The following is a 17,310-nucleotide window of genomic DNA, read 5'->3' as shown; positions in this document are numbered from 1 at the left end:
TGACTCTAAAAAACTGCCAATTGTTCCCAGTGGCAGGATGTTTATTTTTTACTATAATTGCATCTGGAAATAGAATTCAAACATTGCAACCTGACCAGTGTTATTCTTCAGAAATTCAGTGAAAGCTCATGGTCAACTAATTTAATAACTGGCAAATAGAAATGAGTCCACTAGGCCCTGAGGGGGTCCAGGGAAAATGAGTGAAACTCTTGACCCTTTTCAGCCTCCTTAGTCACAAACACACCTGCAGGGGAAGCGGAGAGAGGACTGAAAAGTATATAGAAAGTTTTAGTCTGTGCTTCTATCAAAGCAAGCCTCATATTATACACTTCAGATGACAGAATCAGTATATAGTAGTAAACAAGTCTATGCAAACAAAAATCATTCCTTGACTCAAAACATACTTACACTTTTCCGTTATACAGAAGTGTCTTAATAAAAATCCTTAGACTGCTATAAATGCTCCATATAAGTGCTCAGATATCATTTCATAGTTCCTCTCTTTTTTCATAGTTCTTTTCTTATTAAATAATAGTCAACAATATAGTTACTTCATTTCTTAATAGTTTTAGGGTTTCTTAAGGAGAGAGAACACATCTTCTCTTTTTAAGTACATATCTGACATATTTGAATCTGAAAAATGTTGGCTTAATTTATTTCTCACAATAATGATATACTATTCTTTGAATATGGAGAGGACCCTACATCACTATATTGACATGTGCTTAGCAAGATGTGCACCTCATTCCTCTTACTTTCTTACTTTCTCTTCTTGGGATCCAACATTTTCAAGTAACTAGTTGAGCAAAGGGCTATAATCTAAATGTTTTATCATACCCATTATACATGTTTACACAGATACAAATACATACACACACACACACACACACATATGAAAAAATCACAAAGAAATTCTACTATATACCATGCATTCTGAAAAAATGAAAATGCTGATCATAATCCACTAAATGAACATTAGAACCCCTACTTATTTGTAAGCCATAGTTTGACAATTACACAAAAGGTCTACTGCTTGCTTCATAACAACCCCAACATTTTATTGTTTTAATTTCTTATTCTCCTTGAGGTCTTTTTAACAATCCCAGATCCTATGTTTTCCTAATCCTTGAATTTTTCCCCTGAACAAGATTCCCAGCATCTCTGCATTGCAGATGTCTACTTCCTGCATCTGAGGATGTACAGAGACAACATCTTAAGGATTGACAGGACTGCCTCCAATTGTTTTATGCTGTTTCCTCAATCAGCAGGAAGTCAAGTTGTCTAGCCTATGGCTTTTGGAAGCCCTAGGGGAACAATAATCTTGTAGACCCACAGCAGTATGACAATAGAGCATCTTGTTGGCAGAATCTATTGTTACAAAGGTGGAATTTAAAGAACGGCATGCCCTTTACTTCTAAAAGTTAATGAAACCATGTGGATAGAGCTTGTAATGTAAAGATGCTGCTATTTGGGGAGACTGTCACATTTGTGACTTTCAGGCCTCAAAAGCACCTCTATTTTTTGCCTGTAGCTCACTCATTCTCTTTTGTGGCAAATTCAATTTCACAAGATACACTTGTATTATAGTACCAATGTAATATTAGTCATCTATTATAGATGTTCATTTTACCTGAAATCTGTTTTTATGTTTCCCGTCTTAATACAATGTCATGTCTTACTATTATAACCCAAAGGGTTGTATGAATAGAAAGAAAATTCATTATATTATACACAAAGTAATTACATTTGAGGCTATTACAATGACTTCACAACCGGGGTAAAAATTGGCAGTCAACAATGTGCAGAATCAAACTGAGATTAGTATTTTCCCAGCTTTAGCAAATCTACCAACACAAACATCTTAAAACCAAAGTTTTAGCATTTGCTGAGTCTGAGTCTCCTAGTGAATTAACCGTCTCATCATGCTTAAAATACAGCTTATTTCAAGGAGTAAAAATAATTTTTTTCTAAATCTCAAATATTAGGAAGAAACCTATGAATCCTCATTGAATATGGATAAGTTATGTTGTATAATTTGGTTTTATTCTAGCATTTGAATTAGTTAGATTTTGGCAAACCTACCCTTGTGGAACTTAAATCTTGGCAGGTGTCAATTGTGATACATTTATTGCACTTAAACTTTTTTCTTAAAAGTGAAACTATAGGAGGATAAGGCTCATCTTCAACATTTAATAAAATTCTATGATTGATAATATTATAGTGTTTCCCCCTATAATTTTGTATTTCTTTATCTTCTATTTATGTTGTTTGCTTTCATCCATGGATGATTTTCTCTGCCATCCCTACGTATTTAGTAATGTTTATAAACATTTCTGATTTCCATGACTATGGGGTTGGAAGTTGCATTATAATACTGATATCCTGTGGGTAAAGGTCAGTGATGCTACTAAACATTCTGCAATTAATAAGAGAGCCCTCTACACAAATAATTATCTAGCCCAAAATGCCAAAATGGCTAAGGTTAATAAACCTTATTTTTATGTATAGCAGTGCGATGTTTCCATAATTACAAAAATTAGTAAAAGTTTGAGGCTTATGAGACAAGATTATCAATAAATATTTAGGTATAATGTCTATGAAACTATTAAAATTATCTTGATAATCGAATGTGTTTCTCAATGGGGATGTATTCTGAAAAAATATATTGTTACAAAATTTTGTCATCATAAGAACATCATAGAGTGTCCTTTCACAAACTAAGACTGTGAAATCTAGATGTCACTGGCAACATAATCTTGTACATGTGATCTGCTGTTGACTGAAACATATGGTTAGTGTCTTTCTTGAGCTCCTTCCCTACCTGCCTATATATGTGTTGGCATGTGAAGCCACTTCTCTGATTGCTTGTGTCAGTGCAGAAGGAAATATTAATATTAATCACTGTCAACAGCTTTCTGAAGAAAAGGGCTGATGTACTCTCCTAATTCATGCTGTCACTCAAAAAAGCACCATTTGACATTTGGTCTCTGTTTACAAAGTTGTCATGTCTTCAATAGGCCTTCTGTTTTTGAGTCTCAAGGCAACTTTTTTGAGCCCATTTGAAATGAAGGGTTGTTATACAGACTAAAGCATATTCTTCATGATAGCTTAATTGTTTATGCAACATAATAAAGTTTAAAAACTAAAACAAAACAAAAATACAAGTTCCATAAAGAGAAGTCTACAAGAATAAAATGCTCACTAAAGTAATAAACAGGGAACCTGACTTGAGAAAACAGCTCCTTGAATGAAACTGTGATATCTTTATAGGCCATTTTTACTAGGATAATAGGCACATTTTGCTGAAAAAAATTCTAGGGTCATTTTAACAAAAAACTTTTAAAAATAATGAGCAATTACTTTTAGACCATATGAGTCATACTTTTCCAAGTCTTTAAACTGAAAGTGGTCTTAAAGTCATCCTTTTAAGAAGCTGTCTAATCCCCTTTCAAGGGCATTAGCATTATTACTAGTTGAGATGTTCAGGTCAGTAACTTATCTAGGTTGTATATATTATACAGTTTTTAAAGATTAGAGCTGTAGCTTTTGTTATATACATCTACATGTCTGGTATACTGAAGTAATTGATAGTTCATAAAGTTGATGAATGTTTGCCATTTATGCTTTAGAAGAAAATTTTATGATCCATGCAGATGGCTTTGAGTGACAGCCATGCTTCACTTCTGTATCTTCCTCAAATAACTTTTTAAAGATGTAAATTAATATAATGGTGTTATGTTCATTGTATCACATTGATTTATGCTACAAAATTAATCCATTACTTAAAAATCATTTTTTCTATATGGATTCATGGGGGAAATAGTAATATAACATTTTTTAGTTTCAAAGGTACTCTCTAATTTTCTAATGACATTTTATTGAAAGGAAGCCTAGCTTTTTATCATACCTAAATGCCATATTAGAAAGAGAAAATGGTATGTATAATGATGAAAATGAAAATTCTCTTTCTAAGGCTAATTTATTTAACTACTGTGAATTTTCAAGTGAACTTCAAGCATGACTGTATGATTTTTGATAAAAATACTTTGAATAACATAGGCACTATCAGCAATACTTTCAGATTGGAAAAGGAAAGAAATACTCAGTGATCTTTGTTAAAATGTAGACCCACAAAGTCATCCTTGATCCTCAAGCATCTGTTTTCTGTTAACAATCAAAAAGGTCTTCATTATTAATTTAGAAAATAAGCAAAGGTGAAAATATTGTTTATATATGAAAAAAAGAGGTGCCTTAGCACGTACATTCTGAATATCTTAGAAGGCTAGAGCTAAAAACTGGAGTTTTAAGATTGCCATTTTTTAGGGATTGGGAAACAGGCAAGCAGGGCCTAGGGTGCTTGCTCAGGTTCACACATATGACAGATGACAGTGCCAGCTACACTGCTGTAACCAAGGCTCACTCTCCAAATTTCACTATGGGAATATGACCTCCACAAGGAACTCTTCAGCACTGAGATAACAGGTTCAGAAGTTTTTCCCCTAAACTGGCTCAACCTTATATGCCAACCAGGTTTAGAATTATGCCATATTGCTAGGGGATAGACAGTGAGAACATGAGGTTAAGGGAATTCTATAAAATAGGCCCACTATGCTGACCTGTATGCTTTCTTTGCCAAAAAACAATCTGCCTGCAGCCCACCTGGCCTGAGGGGACAGGATAAGTCACAGTCCTCAGCAAACTGAGGCAAGGCAAAGGTCTTGCAGTCAGTGAAGGTAATGAATGATGAGTGTCCAGAGAGGATGATGACTGGCTATTAAAGAGAGAACAATGAGTTGTTAATTTCGGAGATACTACTCCTCCTTTAATTGTCAGGGTTGCTGACAATTAAACCCTATGTCCCTGCATTTGGTCACGTATATGGGGAAGAAAGAGAAGACAGTGATTAAAAAGAGGGGTTCTGGGGCTTATAAAAGACTAAGATGCACCCCTTCCTATGGGTTTTCAGCTCCAAAGTTCCACTTCTTTTGGAGAAGTCAATCTCTACTACTTTCTTAAATAAAACTTGCTTTCTGTGCTTGCCTCAGCTGCTTCATGGGTGTTTAGTCTTCAACACTGAAGAATGAGGACCAGGTCCTGATTGCCAATAGATCAGTATCAATACTGAGAGACATCCTTCACTTAAGAAAAAAGAAGTTACCCAAATTATTACTTTTCAATTGAAACCGCTAAGAACACAAAGGGAACTATTAGATTTTATTTCTTTCTGATTTTTTTTAAGTATCACATAATGGGCTTAGTAAATCAAGTATGCTAAAAAGACACATCTAATACAGGATGGCTCTGATTTCTATGAAAGGGAGTTCTAAAAAGTAAGTCCAATCTCATTGCCATATTGGATCAAATTATCCATAGGCTTTAAAGAGCATTTGATGATTGAAGACTAATGTTCAGTTGTCATTAGCTAATATGACAATGGTAGAAAGGAAACATCTTCCTTTTTAGAAGGAAACAGAGTCAGCAATCAAATGCTTGGTCTGTTTTCACCAAGCAAGTCAGCATCACTAGATTTCAATTATCTTTAGTCCTCTGCTCTGTCAATTAGAAAAGGTTGCATGCAAGGACATACTGGGATTCACATTTATAAAGTCTTACTACCTAGGGAGTCTTAAGATAAGCGCTGCTGAGAAGAAATTAGAAAATGGCCTTTGAGAGATTAAAATTTTTTAATGAATAGAAAAAAAAAATACTCCTATCTAAGGCCAAGTAGTTTTATCTTGAAAATCATTTTCTAAAAGAGCAACCAAGTCAATTTCAGTGTACTTGAAAGAGAATTTTACTTTGATGCTCTCTGTAGTCACAAGTCACACTGAAGCATTAATCTGGTACTGGTGGCCTTAGAAACTGTTCTATACCTCTTCCTATGCTGATTGTAAGTACTGGAATTTAAAAGCAAACAGCTCTTGCAACGTTTAAAGCAACATATGAATTCAGGGCCAAATGCTGTACTTTTCTTGTTTCCTATCCTTTGCCTTGCAATAAAACAGAAAATAATTTTTATTGCCAAAAGAATAGGGCTGTCCTCTGACTTCTCAACCTATAAGTGGTCAGTAAGTTCTAATTCTGGTTTGAGGGCTATTTCATAATGCCATTCTCAGTGTTCATTCCATTTAATTGGCATATAGTTCCCATTTTGGAACAGGATATTGCTCACTTGAATTCTTTCCACAGGAGAAAAAACAATTTTCTAGGCTCATTTCCCTGAGAATTGCTTAGATCAAACCAAGTTGTTTTAAGTAAATTGTTGATAAGATTGTGGGAATACTAAGATCTTTATTCCAAAATGCCTGGCAGAGAAACTCTAATAACATAGGGCTAGATATCAAAGTCTGTGTTCAAAAGAGCAACCCCTTGCATACTGGATTATGCATTTCAAATCTCATGTTTGTTGGATGCTAGGTGACCCTAGGGCATTTCAAAAGACCTAAACAATACAGCCCTTGGTTCTGATTTGCATAGCCTCATGAGCTTTGAAAGGCATTTGATAACGTGAATTTTCAAAGGCCTGAGCAACATCCAGTGTCAAAGTGCACAGAACAACCTCCCTGTGACAAGCAGAGTGAGCAGCTAAAGGGCTGTCTCTGTTAATGAAATGTAATGAGAGAACATCTTTTCCTACTGTCACATTGTGTCAAATAACAAGGTTCACACCAAAAGTAATCCTGAAAATATCAAACAGATGAAAATGTTCTTTTGCAAATGAACTTGGCAACAGAAGGGGGCGGGCTTTCAATCAATGAGGACTAATTACAAAAAAAAAAAAAAAAAACAGGATTATTCTTTCAAAAAGCCAAGAGAGTGGTCCACACACAGACAATATTCTTGAAACTCCTTACAAAGGGCAAGTGCAGAGGTGACTGTGATACTTCGTTGTTTGTGACAATAAATCAGAGGCAGGCCTGATGCCTCTGATGTTTTTGTACAACAATGTTTTCTCTGATGATGAGAGTCCTGTTTTGCACAGTAGCTGTATTTATGACTCTCTCCATTAGTTTCATCTTTCTCATTTACTTTTAAATTTTTCTTCCTGTATTATGAGATTCTATTATGAATGTCATTTTTCAGGACAAGGCAGAGACAAAGTGAATGCATTAGGAGTGTTGTGTGGAGAATGGGGTGGGGCAACATGGTGATCATAAGAAGGGTATGTTTTTGGCACTTTGAACCTCGTTGCTCAGTGTCCCTTTTTCCCCTTTATGCTCAAAGAGAGGCTTATGTTATCCCTGGAGGGAAGGAGGTTTATATTCAAATTTATGCTGCAATATTAGGAAAATCTTTTTATTCTTTATATAAGAATTTATTATTTTTACAGATGTTTTAGAGTGGCTAATATTTAAACCCCCAAATAATGTCACCCAATGTTAGAAAAAAAAAGAGTAAGGACCTTCTTACTCAAGAAATCACATCAGAAAGTAGTGTAAATCCTATCCAGGGAGATGGTCTGGCTCTCCTTTCAGGTCTGTCTTCACCCTCTAAGCCTGCTCACTGTTCCATTTTCCTGTACCTTATTGGCTGCCATCATCTCTCCCTGATTTGGAGACCAAAAATCTTGGCATCATCTTTGACCTCTCTCCCTTTCAGCCTTAAATATCGTTCGAATGCTTTTCTCTATTCATACCATCCTCATTCTAATCCTGTCTCCCATTAGCTTTATCTGGAAACATTCAGACTATTCTTCCTTCTTTTACTTTATACTTTACCAATCAGAAAAAAAAGAGAGCTCAATTATAACTTAAACAGCTCATTGGCTAGCTTAGAAGTCTGAAGTGATTTTTCCAATTTCCTAACATGACCTACAAAATCTTGCAAGATTTGGCCTCTGTCATTCTTTCCTTTCTCATCTTTCTTCTCCATCTCCATTTATCCCCCTCCAACTCCAATGTTCTAGGTCCCAGAAATTAGTACTTTAGTTCTTTGAATATGTAATACTGCCTCCTACCTTGATTGTTTTTTATTTAACCAGTTTTTCTCTGTTTGTAATGTTCTCATGCCTCTTGCCTAGCCTACACCAATAATTCTTTTTTTTTTTTAAATACCAGGGATTGAACTCGGTAGCACTTGACCACTGAGTCATGTCCCCAACCCTAATTTGTATTATATTTAGAGACAGGGTTTCACTGAGTTGCTTAGCTCTTCTCTGTTGGTGAGGCTGGCTTTGACCTTGTGATCCTCCTGCCTCCACCTCTCAAGCCACTGGGATGACACACATGTGCCGCTGCACCTGGCTTATACACTAACTGTTGCTTAGCCAGCACCAACTAATTCCATAGAATTCAGGTAAAATATAATTAAAATGTCACTTCCTCAGGGAAGCCTTCTCAGAATGATTAACATGTGTGTGTCCCTCCCACTGAAACACACACTTCATGTAAGCAAGAAATGTTGTCTTATTCACCATGTTATATAAAACATTTGTAGGCATAGAAAATATTTTCTTGAATAAATGAATGTAAACAAAGAACATGGATGATGTTGGAGGATGTGAGGCTGTGGGTCATGGCATGGAGTATTTAAATTTGTATGTGTTTTGAGTGATCCTGCTTGCTAAAAAGCATGATCATGTCCCTTTAGAAGCTTTACATGAATTTTTACATGAGAATAGATTCTCCTGGAGAACAATATCAGGTCACATCAACTTAGATCATAATTAATGGCATGTGCAGATCTATATTTACATAGCTGTCAGAACTTATCAATGGAAGTGCTTAGATGTGAATCCCTCTAGGCTTCTAGATAAGACAACAGAATATAACATAGTACAGCTAAATCTACCAGTTCAATTTGGGATAGCTATTTTTTATGAATGCCATCATGGTACAAAATAATTTTGAAAGCATTGCTAGTTGGGACATACTAGTGGTCTTGATTGGTGCTTTTTTTTTTGTCTTTTCATAGAAATGAGTTAAAACTTATCTTCAAAAGCAGAATAAATTGATAATCAATAGGCTTCAATTGAATCAGTTCAGAATAACAGATTTCTAGTCATAGTACTATCAGGCCATCATTAACATAATGTTTCTAAAGACTACATAAGAGTATAATAAATGTTTGTAATATGATGATGATACTAAATAGAAAAAATTTTATAAAATTATAAACGCACTATAAGTACAATTATAAAACAGATAAGAACAGTTATTTCATTGACTTTCCTTTCTTTATCTTGCCAAATTATTTTTTATTAATAGTGAAACAACAAATATTTTAACAAAAATAAACATTATACGTAAAAACATTGTTTATATTTTTCACCCTCTGTATGACCTTAATTGGGAATATAGTTGTTGCATATGTAAATAACCTTTATATTGAAGATTTTTATGTTCAAGTATTACAATTAACAAACTAAGTTAAAATATATAGTAGGACTTTTTAATTGAAAAAAGTTGCCTTGCCTATCATTGCTGAGTATAGTATTCAACAATGAAGACCTCAATAACAGTCTAATTTAAAAAATATTTATTTTCAGACATAGACTGCATTCATATAATCAGAAATACTTAATGAAATAAAACATTTATTTTTTTTCTTGATATTTCTGAACGGTCATGATTTTTACAAGACAAGCCTTAAAAGTGGAGATAGGACTCTATATTCAAAGTATTATATGACGGTGATTGTCATAATATATTTTTATAACTACAGAATGAAAAAACTGACCTATATATCAATCTTCCCTCTGATATATATATATATATATATATATATATATATATATATATATATCAATTATAAGATGATTCTTACTATTAGAAAATTGGTTTTATATTTGGTAGGCACATTACAAATCACAATGCTTTACTCATCCTAAGTAAATTTCTAAATGTGTATTAAACGAATGAATACATAACCTCAGAGGAAAGTACTGTGTACATACTGTCACACACACTGCTTTCTGATCCAAATAAAGATTAGGGATCCTTTACTTTGATCTGAGATTGTCTCTCCTAATGATTTTGAGATTATAAGTCATTATTTTAAAAAGGGAAACCCTCAGTGGATAATTAGCAGTAATCAAGAGAAGTTTAAACATGCATGAAGGTGAAGTTGCAGCTGAGAATTATTGTAGGAAATAAATCTCGTGAGACAGGGTGAGGGCACATATCCTGCAGTAGATATGTTTTGAAAACCATTTCACTGGTGGATTTCTCTCAAGCCATTACTCTTGGACCAGGTTCCTAAGCCAAATGCTTGGTATGTTTTTTTTTTTTTTTTTTTTTCTAAAAAGAATAGTCTGTACACTTTGAGGAATCATTCTGCCATTGAGCCTGTTAGGCTAACAGCTAATGAGTTTCTCACTTTTGAGTTTTTAAATGTCTCAGTGGAATCAGTCATTACAGTCGTTCCTACTTCTTTCTCTTCTTACCCAAATAGACACAGTCCATGAAGCAATACCAATAATAATTTCACATATGTAAGTAATTCAATCATTTTAGTTGGATTTTAAGAAACATAATCTTCCACAGTTTTGCAAAACCAAGAGGACCACCTTACAAAAGATACTGTTTATACAGTGAAGCCAAATCATCACCTGTTTCAAATGGTCCAGATTTTGTTGATCTATACAGAAATTTAGAGGTATTAACAGAATTATCCAGGGAGTTTAAGCCAATTAGAGTCTGTTCCTAGTCTCTGCACTGTAGGCAAATCTTCTAAGTTCCTTAAATACAAAGTGAAGGCACAAAGTGCTTAAGGGGAAGAAATTCAATAGAGAGAGACAACAATGCTAATACCAATAGATGTTTAAACTTGTTAATGAGACTAAAAAGCTTTCCTTGGCAATGAGTCATAGTTTGCCCCTTGTGAGTGATAGGACACCTAATTAAAAGATGACTTCTGACCAGGAGTGGTAGTGCATGCCTGTAATCCTAGCTAATTGGGAGGCTGAGGAAGAGGATCGAGTTCAAGACCAATCTGGGCAATTTAATGAGACTCCATCCCAAAATACAATTTTAAAAAAAGACTGGGGAGGTAGCTCAGTGGTAAAACTTTGTCTTACATGTTTGAGGCCCTAAATTCAATCCCCCAGTACTGCAACAAAAAGAAAAAGGAGATGACTTCCACCTAGAATATGATTTGTTAGAAATCTATAAAAAGCTAACAGTGAAAGAGGCCTACAAGTCCTCCAAAGATTTGTTTATGTATCTATTTTTAGGAGGAAAAATAAAAATCTCTTTAGAATTTGTATCAAAGGTTTTAGTCATTTTTAATCAAGCCATTTTCAGTTTCTAAGTAATAATAAATTATTTAATTATAAATAAATTAAGGAAAATGGGTTCATTCATTTAGGTTTAGTAGGAATTAAACAGAAAAATTAAAAATCTGTCCCAGAAATTTGGTAAAACAGTTTCCTGTGTGTTTTTACAAACACACACATGTATTAAACACACACGTGCACACACACACACAAACACATCATACACACATACAAAGAGGTGATGGATACATTGATTAACTTAATTTTGGTAATAATTTCATAATGCACACATAAATCATCACATTGTATAACCTAAGAATATATAATTTTTAGTTTTTAGTTGTACTTCAATAAAACTGGGGAAAACTATATATATATATATATATATATATATATATATATATATATATATATGATATCTCAAATATGATCTATCAAATCTATGAGTCAAATAAAATACCCAGAGAAGCACCTGGAGGTAGGTAGTCATTTTATTTTCTTTTGTTGTTCCTTAACCATAAATAAATTCTCTTTTAATCAAATGTTATTGTTTTTATTTAAAAAAGACATTTATTGATATTTTCCAGGCGAGGTGTAATTTAATGATATGCTAACCCAGCAAGAGAATTTTGCTTATGAAAGATTAAAAACTTTACTTGCTTAGGTAAAATAAATTTAGATAATATATGTGGAATAATCAGTATCTTTAAATACAACCATATATGAAATGCATTAAAGTATATTTCCAGTGATTAATTCTATCAACCAAAGCACCCATTTTTATGGCTCATTATAATTTAAAAAGTTTGAAAATACTGTCACCAATTAAGTCTCAAAAATTAGCATTTTACAGATGTGGTAACTAAGGCAGAAAGACAGGTCTGACAAAGATCACTTGCGGGAAGAACAGAGTCGGGAACAGAAACCAAGGATTCTGGCCTTTCACAAAATGTGTTTTATGTTGACTGATTCTCTTTTGTAACCTGAACTGTAGTCACACCTTTCTTCCAATTGTTTGAGTCTGGATTTCAGTATATTAGTTTTCCTACTACCTTTAGTGTGTGAACGTGAATTCATGAATGGACAGAATTCTTGACATGTACACACTGTTATCTTTATAAGGTCAATAGACACTGAGGAGGAGATGACTAATTCACAGTTGCTTTTCTATCACTTATCAATTGTAAGCCTGTGATGGCCTCAACTTTTGAAATAAATATGAGCTATACAAAAACTGTCACTAGATAATGTATTTGAAGTTCAACAGGGAAATAGAAATAGTCCAAAGTATCGAGAATATATTAATGTAAAATACTTCTAACTTTTTCTAGCAATTCTAAGACTAGTTACTCAAGTAGATTTCAATGGATATTTAAGATTACCACCAATTATTGTATATATAAACACACATATACATATTTTCTAAGGAAAAATAAAAGCAAGCTGAAATAAATGATGACATAAATATGAAGTTTTTTAACATAGAAAGATAAATAAATAATTTTTTAGGAATAAAGTTCAACAATAACAAAATGCATTTTTATATCTTATGAGACTGATAAGATACTTTTCATGGTCCCTCTGCCATCTCAGAGTACAAGAAGCTAAAGTGTACACTGAACATGAATTTGCATTTAAATGTACTACAGGATCATTAAATGTCAGAAAAATTGATATTAAGTATCCACAGTATATGTAATCCCAAAGACTCTATGGGATGTGGCGTTAAAACTGGCCTATGTGATTTCCTGGGCAGGTCCTCATAGGAGCACTGTGAGCATTTGACCTCAGGATGTAAGTCTCTGTCCCTCCAAAACTCAGAGAAAACCAAAACAAAAAAACAAAAACAAAAACTATATACTATATACTATATAGAGAAGAAATTGTGAATATATCCATATAACTTTTAAAATATAATTTTATGCGGTCAACATGTAGTGTAGTCCTTATCATTTTAGTTCTAGGCCAAATGTTTTATCTTCATGGATTCTCAAAGCAAGAAAAAAATTACTTTGATTTTTAGGTTCCTATAAAACCAAGTAATCATATTCTGCCCATGAACTATCTATTAACCCTCACTGTTTTGAATTTAAAGAGACCTTTAAGTGTCCTGAATGAAAATGAAATAAGAATTAACACTGGAAGAAACTGGGGAGGATTATAAGATATTGTTTTTTTGTTTGTTTAATTAGCCCAAACTTCTGCAGAAAAAAATGCAATCTAAAATTACTTCAAATGTTTGTCAAACGTTAAAGTTTTGGGTTAAAGAAAACTATCCTTGTAGAAGAATTATATTTTTAAACAAAATGATAATTGATAGGTTATTTATCATCTCATATCAATTCCAAATTAGTAACATCAAAGTTCAATATGAAGTGATAATAATTTCAGCCTTGTAAATACCTCTAGCTTTATTACATTTTATGCAGTTGAATGCAACCACCATTTGTTCAGAAAGTATTTTCTGTAGGACAAATTACCTATTTATATTCAATCATTTATATTCTATTTTAAAGTAAACTTGTACCTTGTTCAGATGATCTTCATCACAAAATTAAGGTTTTATGTTTAAAGAGAGATATACTAAATAAGCATATTGTATAATAATTATCTTGAATAGTTTGCTTCATTTTCCTCTTGAGTAATTAGATTTTTACTATCAGAGTGTTGGACTTTGTTGAGTCCATCAAAATATTTGATCTTATTTCTCTTCAAAATCAATATTTATCAAGAAAAAGAAAAAACATAGTATCACTTACTTTGCTTTTGCTTCTGCATCCTCATATGCTTTATTAGAAACATCATCCAGCCCTCCAATCAAATGCTTGAAAGAGCTATAAGAGGAAAAACACAGTAATCAGGAAAAATACAAAGTAGTAAGGATAGAAACCTAGTCAATTGTAAGGTGAAACAATTAAGGGCATCTAAAGAAAAAAAATTCAAACACTTAACCTAATGCATCATTAATAAACATACCAGAGAGCAGATATTTTCCCCTGACTCTGATATAAACTTTATGAGATCAGAGACCTTTCCTACTTGATTCACCTCCGTAGTCCCGAATACTTAACTGTATCTGGCTACATGTCTGGTAAAGATAGATATTCAAATAATGGAGTAGATTAAAATCTATTATGCATTAATTTATATGCATCACAAAGTTAATGAGTCTTTTCATTATAATACTAAAACAACAACAAGATCTACCAACCACGGAGTGCTTACTATATGTCAGGTATTATAATTATCATTCACATTTATTAATTCAATTCTCAAGCTATAAAAGACAAACATCATTATCTAAACTTAAAATTAGTAAGCTGATCTTCAAAGGCAAAAAAATGTGTAGCTGATGGGAAAACAAACAGCAGGAGAGAATTATAGAAAAATCAACTCCTTTGAAAGAATGAAAAAAAATCACTTTAGTGTAAAGCAGGAGGTTTAATTTACTCAGTCTATCAATATCCTGCCATGTACCTAGAAATGTATTCAGACTTACTTTCTACAGTGAAGTCTCATCTATTATATATTTAAAATATAACACTATAAAATAACGCAATGTAAGCATACACACAAATCATAATAGTCCTTGAAAAGCAAACAACAAGACACAGTAACTCTTAGGCAAACAACATTTTGGTAATGACTAGAACTTTCCTTTTGTGGATGAAGAAACAAAAAATGGAGACTTTACACAAAAATCTGGGACTTCACATGACAGTCAGAGCCCCACATACCAGGCACTGCCCAGTGTGCTTCATATGCAGTAACTAATAGTATACAAGGACCCACTGAGTTAGGATTATTTATCTCTCTTTTACTTTCATTTATCCCCATATTGTAAAGAAGGATACTGAAGTACAACAGGTTGAGAAACTAGCCCAGAGTCACACAGCCAGCAAATGGGAAGATTAAATGGCAGAAGGTGATCATTCGCCTTCCTACTATTCAAACTTACATTGTACTATCCAAATCACTATGCTTGGAAGCTAATTGTGAAATTTCTAATAATATCTGGGCTCTGGGTGGAGAGTTTTGAAGTGGTATAAGAATCACATTTTGATTTTAAATCTCTACTTTTTTTTTCATTGCTGGGGATCAAACTCAGGGCCTCTTGGTTGTTAGACGAGTGCTCTACCACTGAGCTGCACCGTAGCCCTTGTACAATCTAAAATATGTAAATGACTTTTTGTGTTGTAATCATTAAACATTAAGTTATGCATTGTCAGGTCCTGAAATATCTTAGAAGATTTATTGACTTGAATTTAAAAGTTACTTAATTACTTTCATATATAAGTTGTTTGGAAAAACTGTAAAGTAGAACACGACACTGTGCCTGGGAGCTGGCTTCAAGAGGATGGAATAGCTATTATCTCAGACCCTTGGGTAATGATCTCATCTGGGAGGCAGAGTAATTAGAAGGTTGCACTAAATGCAATATCTCTACACAAGAGAAAATTATAGACAAAGGCCTATGGAATCAAGAATCTTATTCAAAAATATGAAGTCTTCTGTAATCAACTGCATTAATTCATACTGAGTGAATGTTGAATGGTTAAAGGCAGTAGTTCTTACAAAAATTTTTAAAATGATATAAATAATAAAATGATTAATAAAATCCTCATGGTTGAGGAAAATTTTTGAATATGACTTGTGCCATTATTCTTTTTTTATATGATAAATTTTCTCAAGTTACCATAGAATGCTTTGTTCCTTGCCAAAACTTGGAAAAAGGCTGGTTTTCAAGAAACTCTTTAGGGTTAGATGAGTTTATAATGTAAAGTTTAAAATTCATTTTGCCATGCAAATAGATAATATTTGGCTAATTTTCTGTTTTCATAGATAAAAAACAATTTAATCATAGAGTTGAAATTACTTGTCCAAGATGATTGTAATTTATCAGGATTCTAATCAGTATTCCATATTACCCATTCCCGTTCTTTATAATACCAAATCTAAAACATTGTAAGAACATACTGACAAAGGAGTCAAAGAAAAATCTGTAAGAAAACCAAAGAATAATGACCATTAAAACTTGGCTTGTCCATTATATACATTAAGAGAGCATGATCTTAGATAATTAAGCTCAGAGTAATTCTGAGAACTCATTTTTTAAAAAAAAAATTTGTCTTCCTCCTTGTCTTTATTTGAGATGAAGATGTTTTAATCAGGATATTACATTACCAAAGAATTAAAGAGTAATCTGATAAAAATATATTCATTCTTGTTAAATGTATTAACATAAGAAATTCTGTTCTGTTCATTACACTAGATTAAAACTCCTCAGATAGCTTTTTGAAAAATCTAGTTTGAAATCCTATCAGCAAAGTTAAAAGGAGAAAAGCATTTATATGGCAGTTCTGTAGTGAGCTGTAAAAGTAGAAAGCATCTAATTGTACTAATGATTTGGAAAATAGTTTATCCATTTTTTAAAATTAGTAATATTCAATGACAAACATCACATTTAAAAAGAATGAAAAAATGAGTATCTGAAGTATGATTTTTTTGTTTTCTTAAATGTCCTTAATTTAAACCATTAATTTTTACATAGTTATCTTAATCCAAAATTTATCATTTTTACTACTAGAAAAAAAAGAAAAAACAAAATGATATGTGTCCACAAAAGCCTGTGTCATTTGTGAAATAAATTCCCTCTAACTTTCATTTAAAACATAATAGATTTTTTTTGTACTATGGGAAATATAGAAAAAACTGAAAGAAGAAATTAAAAGATTACACACAGTTATTTAATTACAAATAACAAGGGGGAACTTTTTTTCTTTTATTTTTGACTTCTTTCTATGCATAGCTTTGCTGTAATTAGAAAGTAGTTATGATTCAATCTCCTAATTCTTAACTAATATTATAGCCTAAGTATTTTTCTTAAGTAATATTTGAGCAGATGACAAATAGGCCACTGTATGTACGTACGTGTATCAGAATACCCACTGATGCATGTATATACATCTACTAACACATACACTCACATACACACATGTATTCAGATGAAGGAGGGGGTATGGTATGGTAACTATATATACAACCACAAATATTTGTATTCTAGATTATAGATTATACATATGGAATTTCTTTTC

General features: G+C 32.7%; 1 protein-coding gene across 3 annotated transcripts in view; it reads right to left on the bottom strand.

Moving 5' to 3' along the window:
• Positions 1-17,310, bottom strand: part of Prkg1 (protein kinase cGMP-dependent 1) — a 1,169,615-nt gene that overhangs the window by 88,630 nt on the left and 1,063,675 nt on the right. For all 3 annotated transcript variants that reach the window (XM_026410547.2, XM_026410546.2, XM_077799283.1), the window contains one exon: positions 13,975-14,049. In XM_026410547.2, the coding sequence (XP_026266332.1) occupies positions 13,975-14,049 (75 nt within the window). The remainder of the gene's footprint in view (positions 1-13,974; positions 14,050-17,310) is intronic.

Source organism: Urocitellus parryii, chromosome 5 (genome assembly GCF_045843805.1).
Source record: "Urocitellus parryii isolate mUroPar1 chromosome 5, mUroPar1.hap1, whole genome shotgun sequence".
NCBI lineage: Eukaryota > Metazoa > Chordata > Mammalia > Rodentia > Sciuridae > Urocitellus > Urocitellus parryii.
This window is presented reverse-complemented; position numbering and strand designations above follow the sequence as displayed.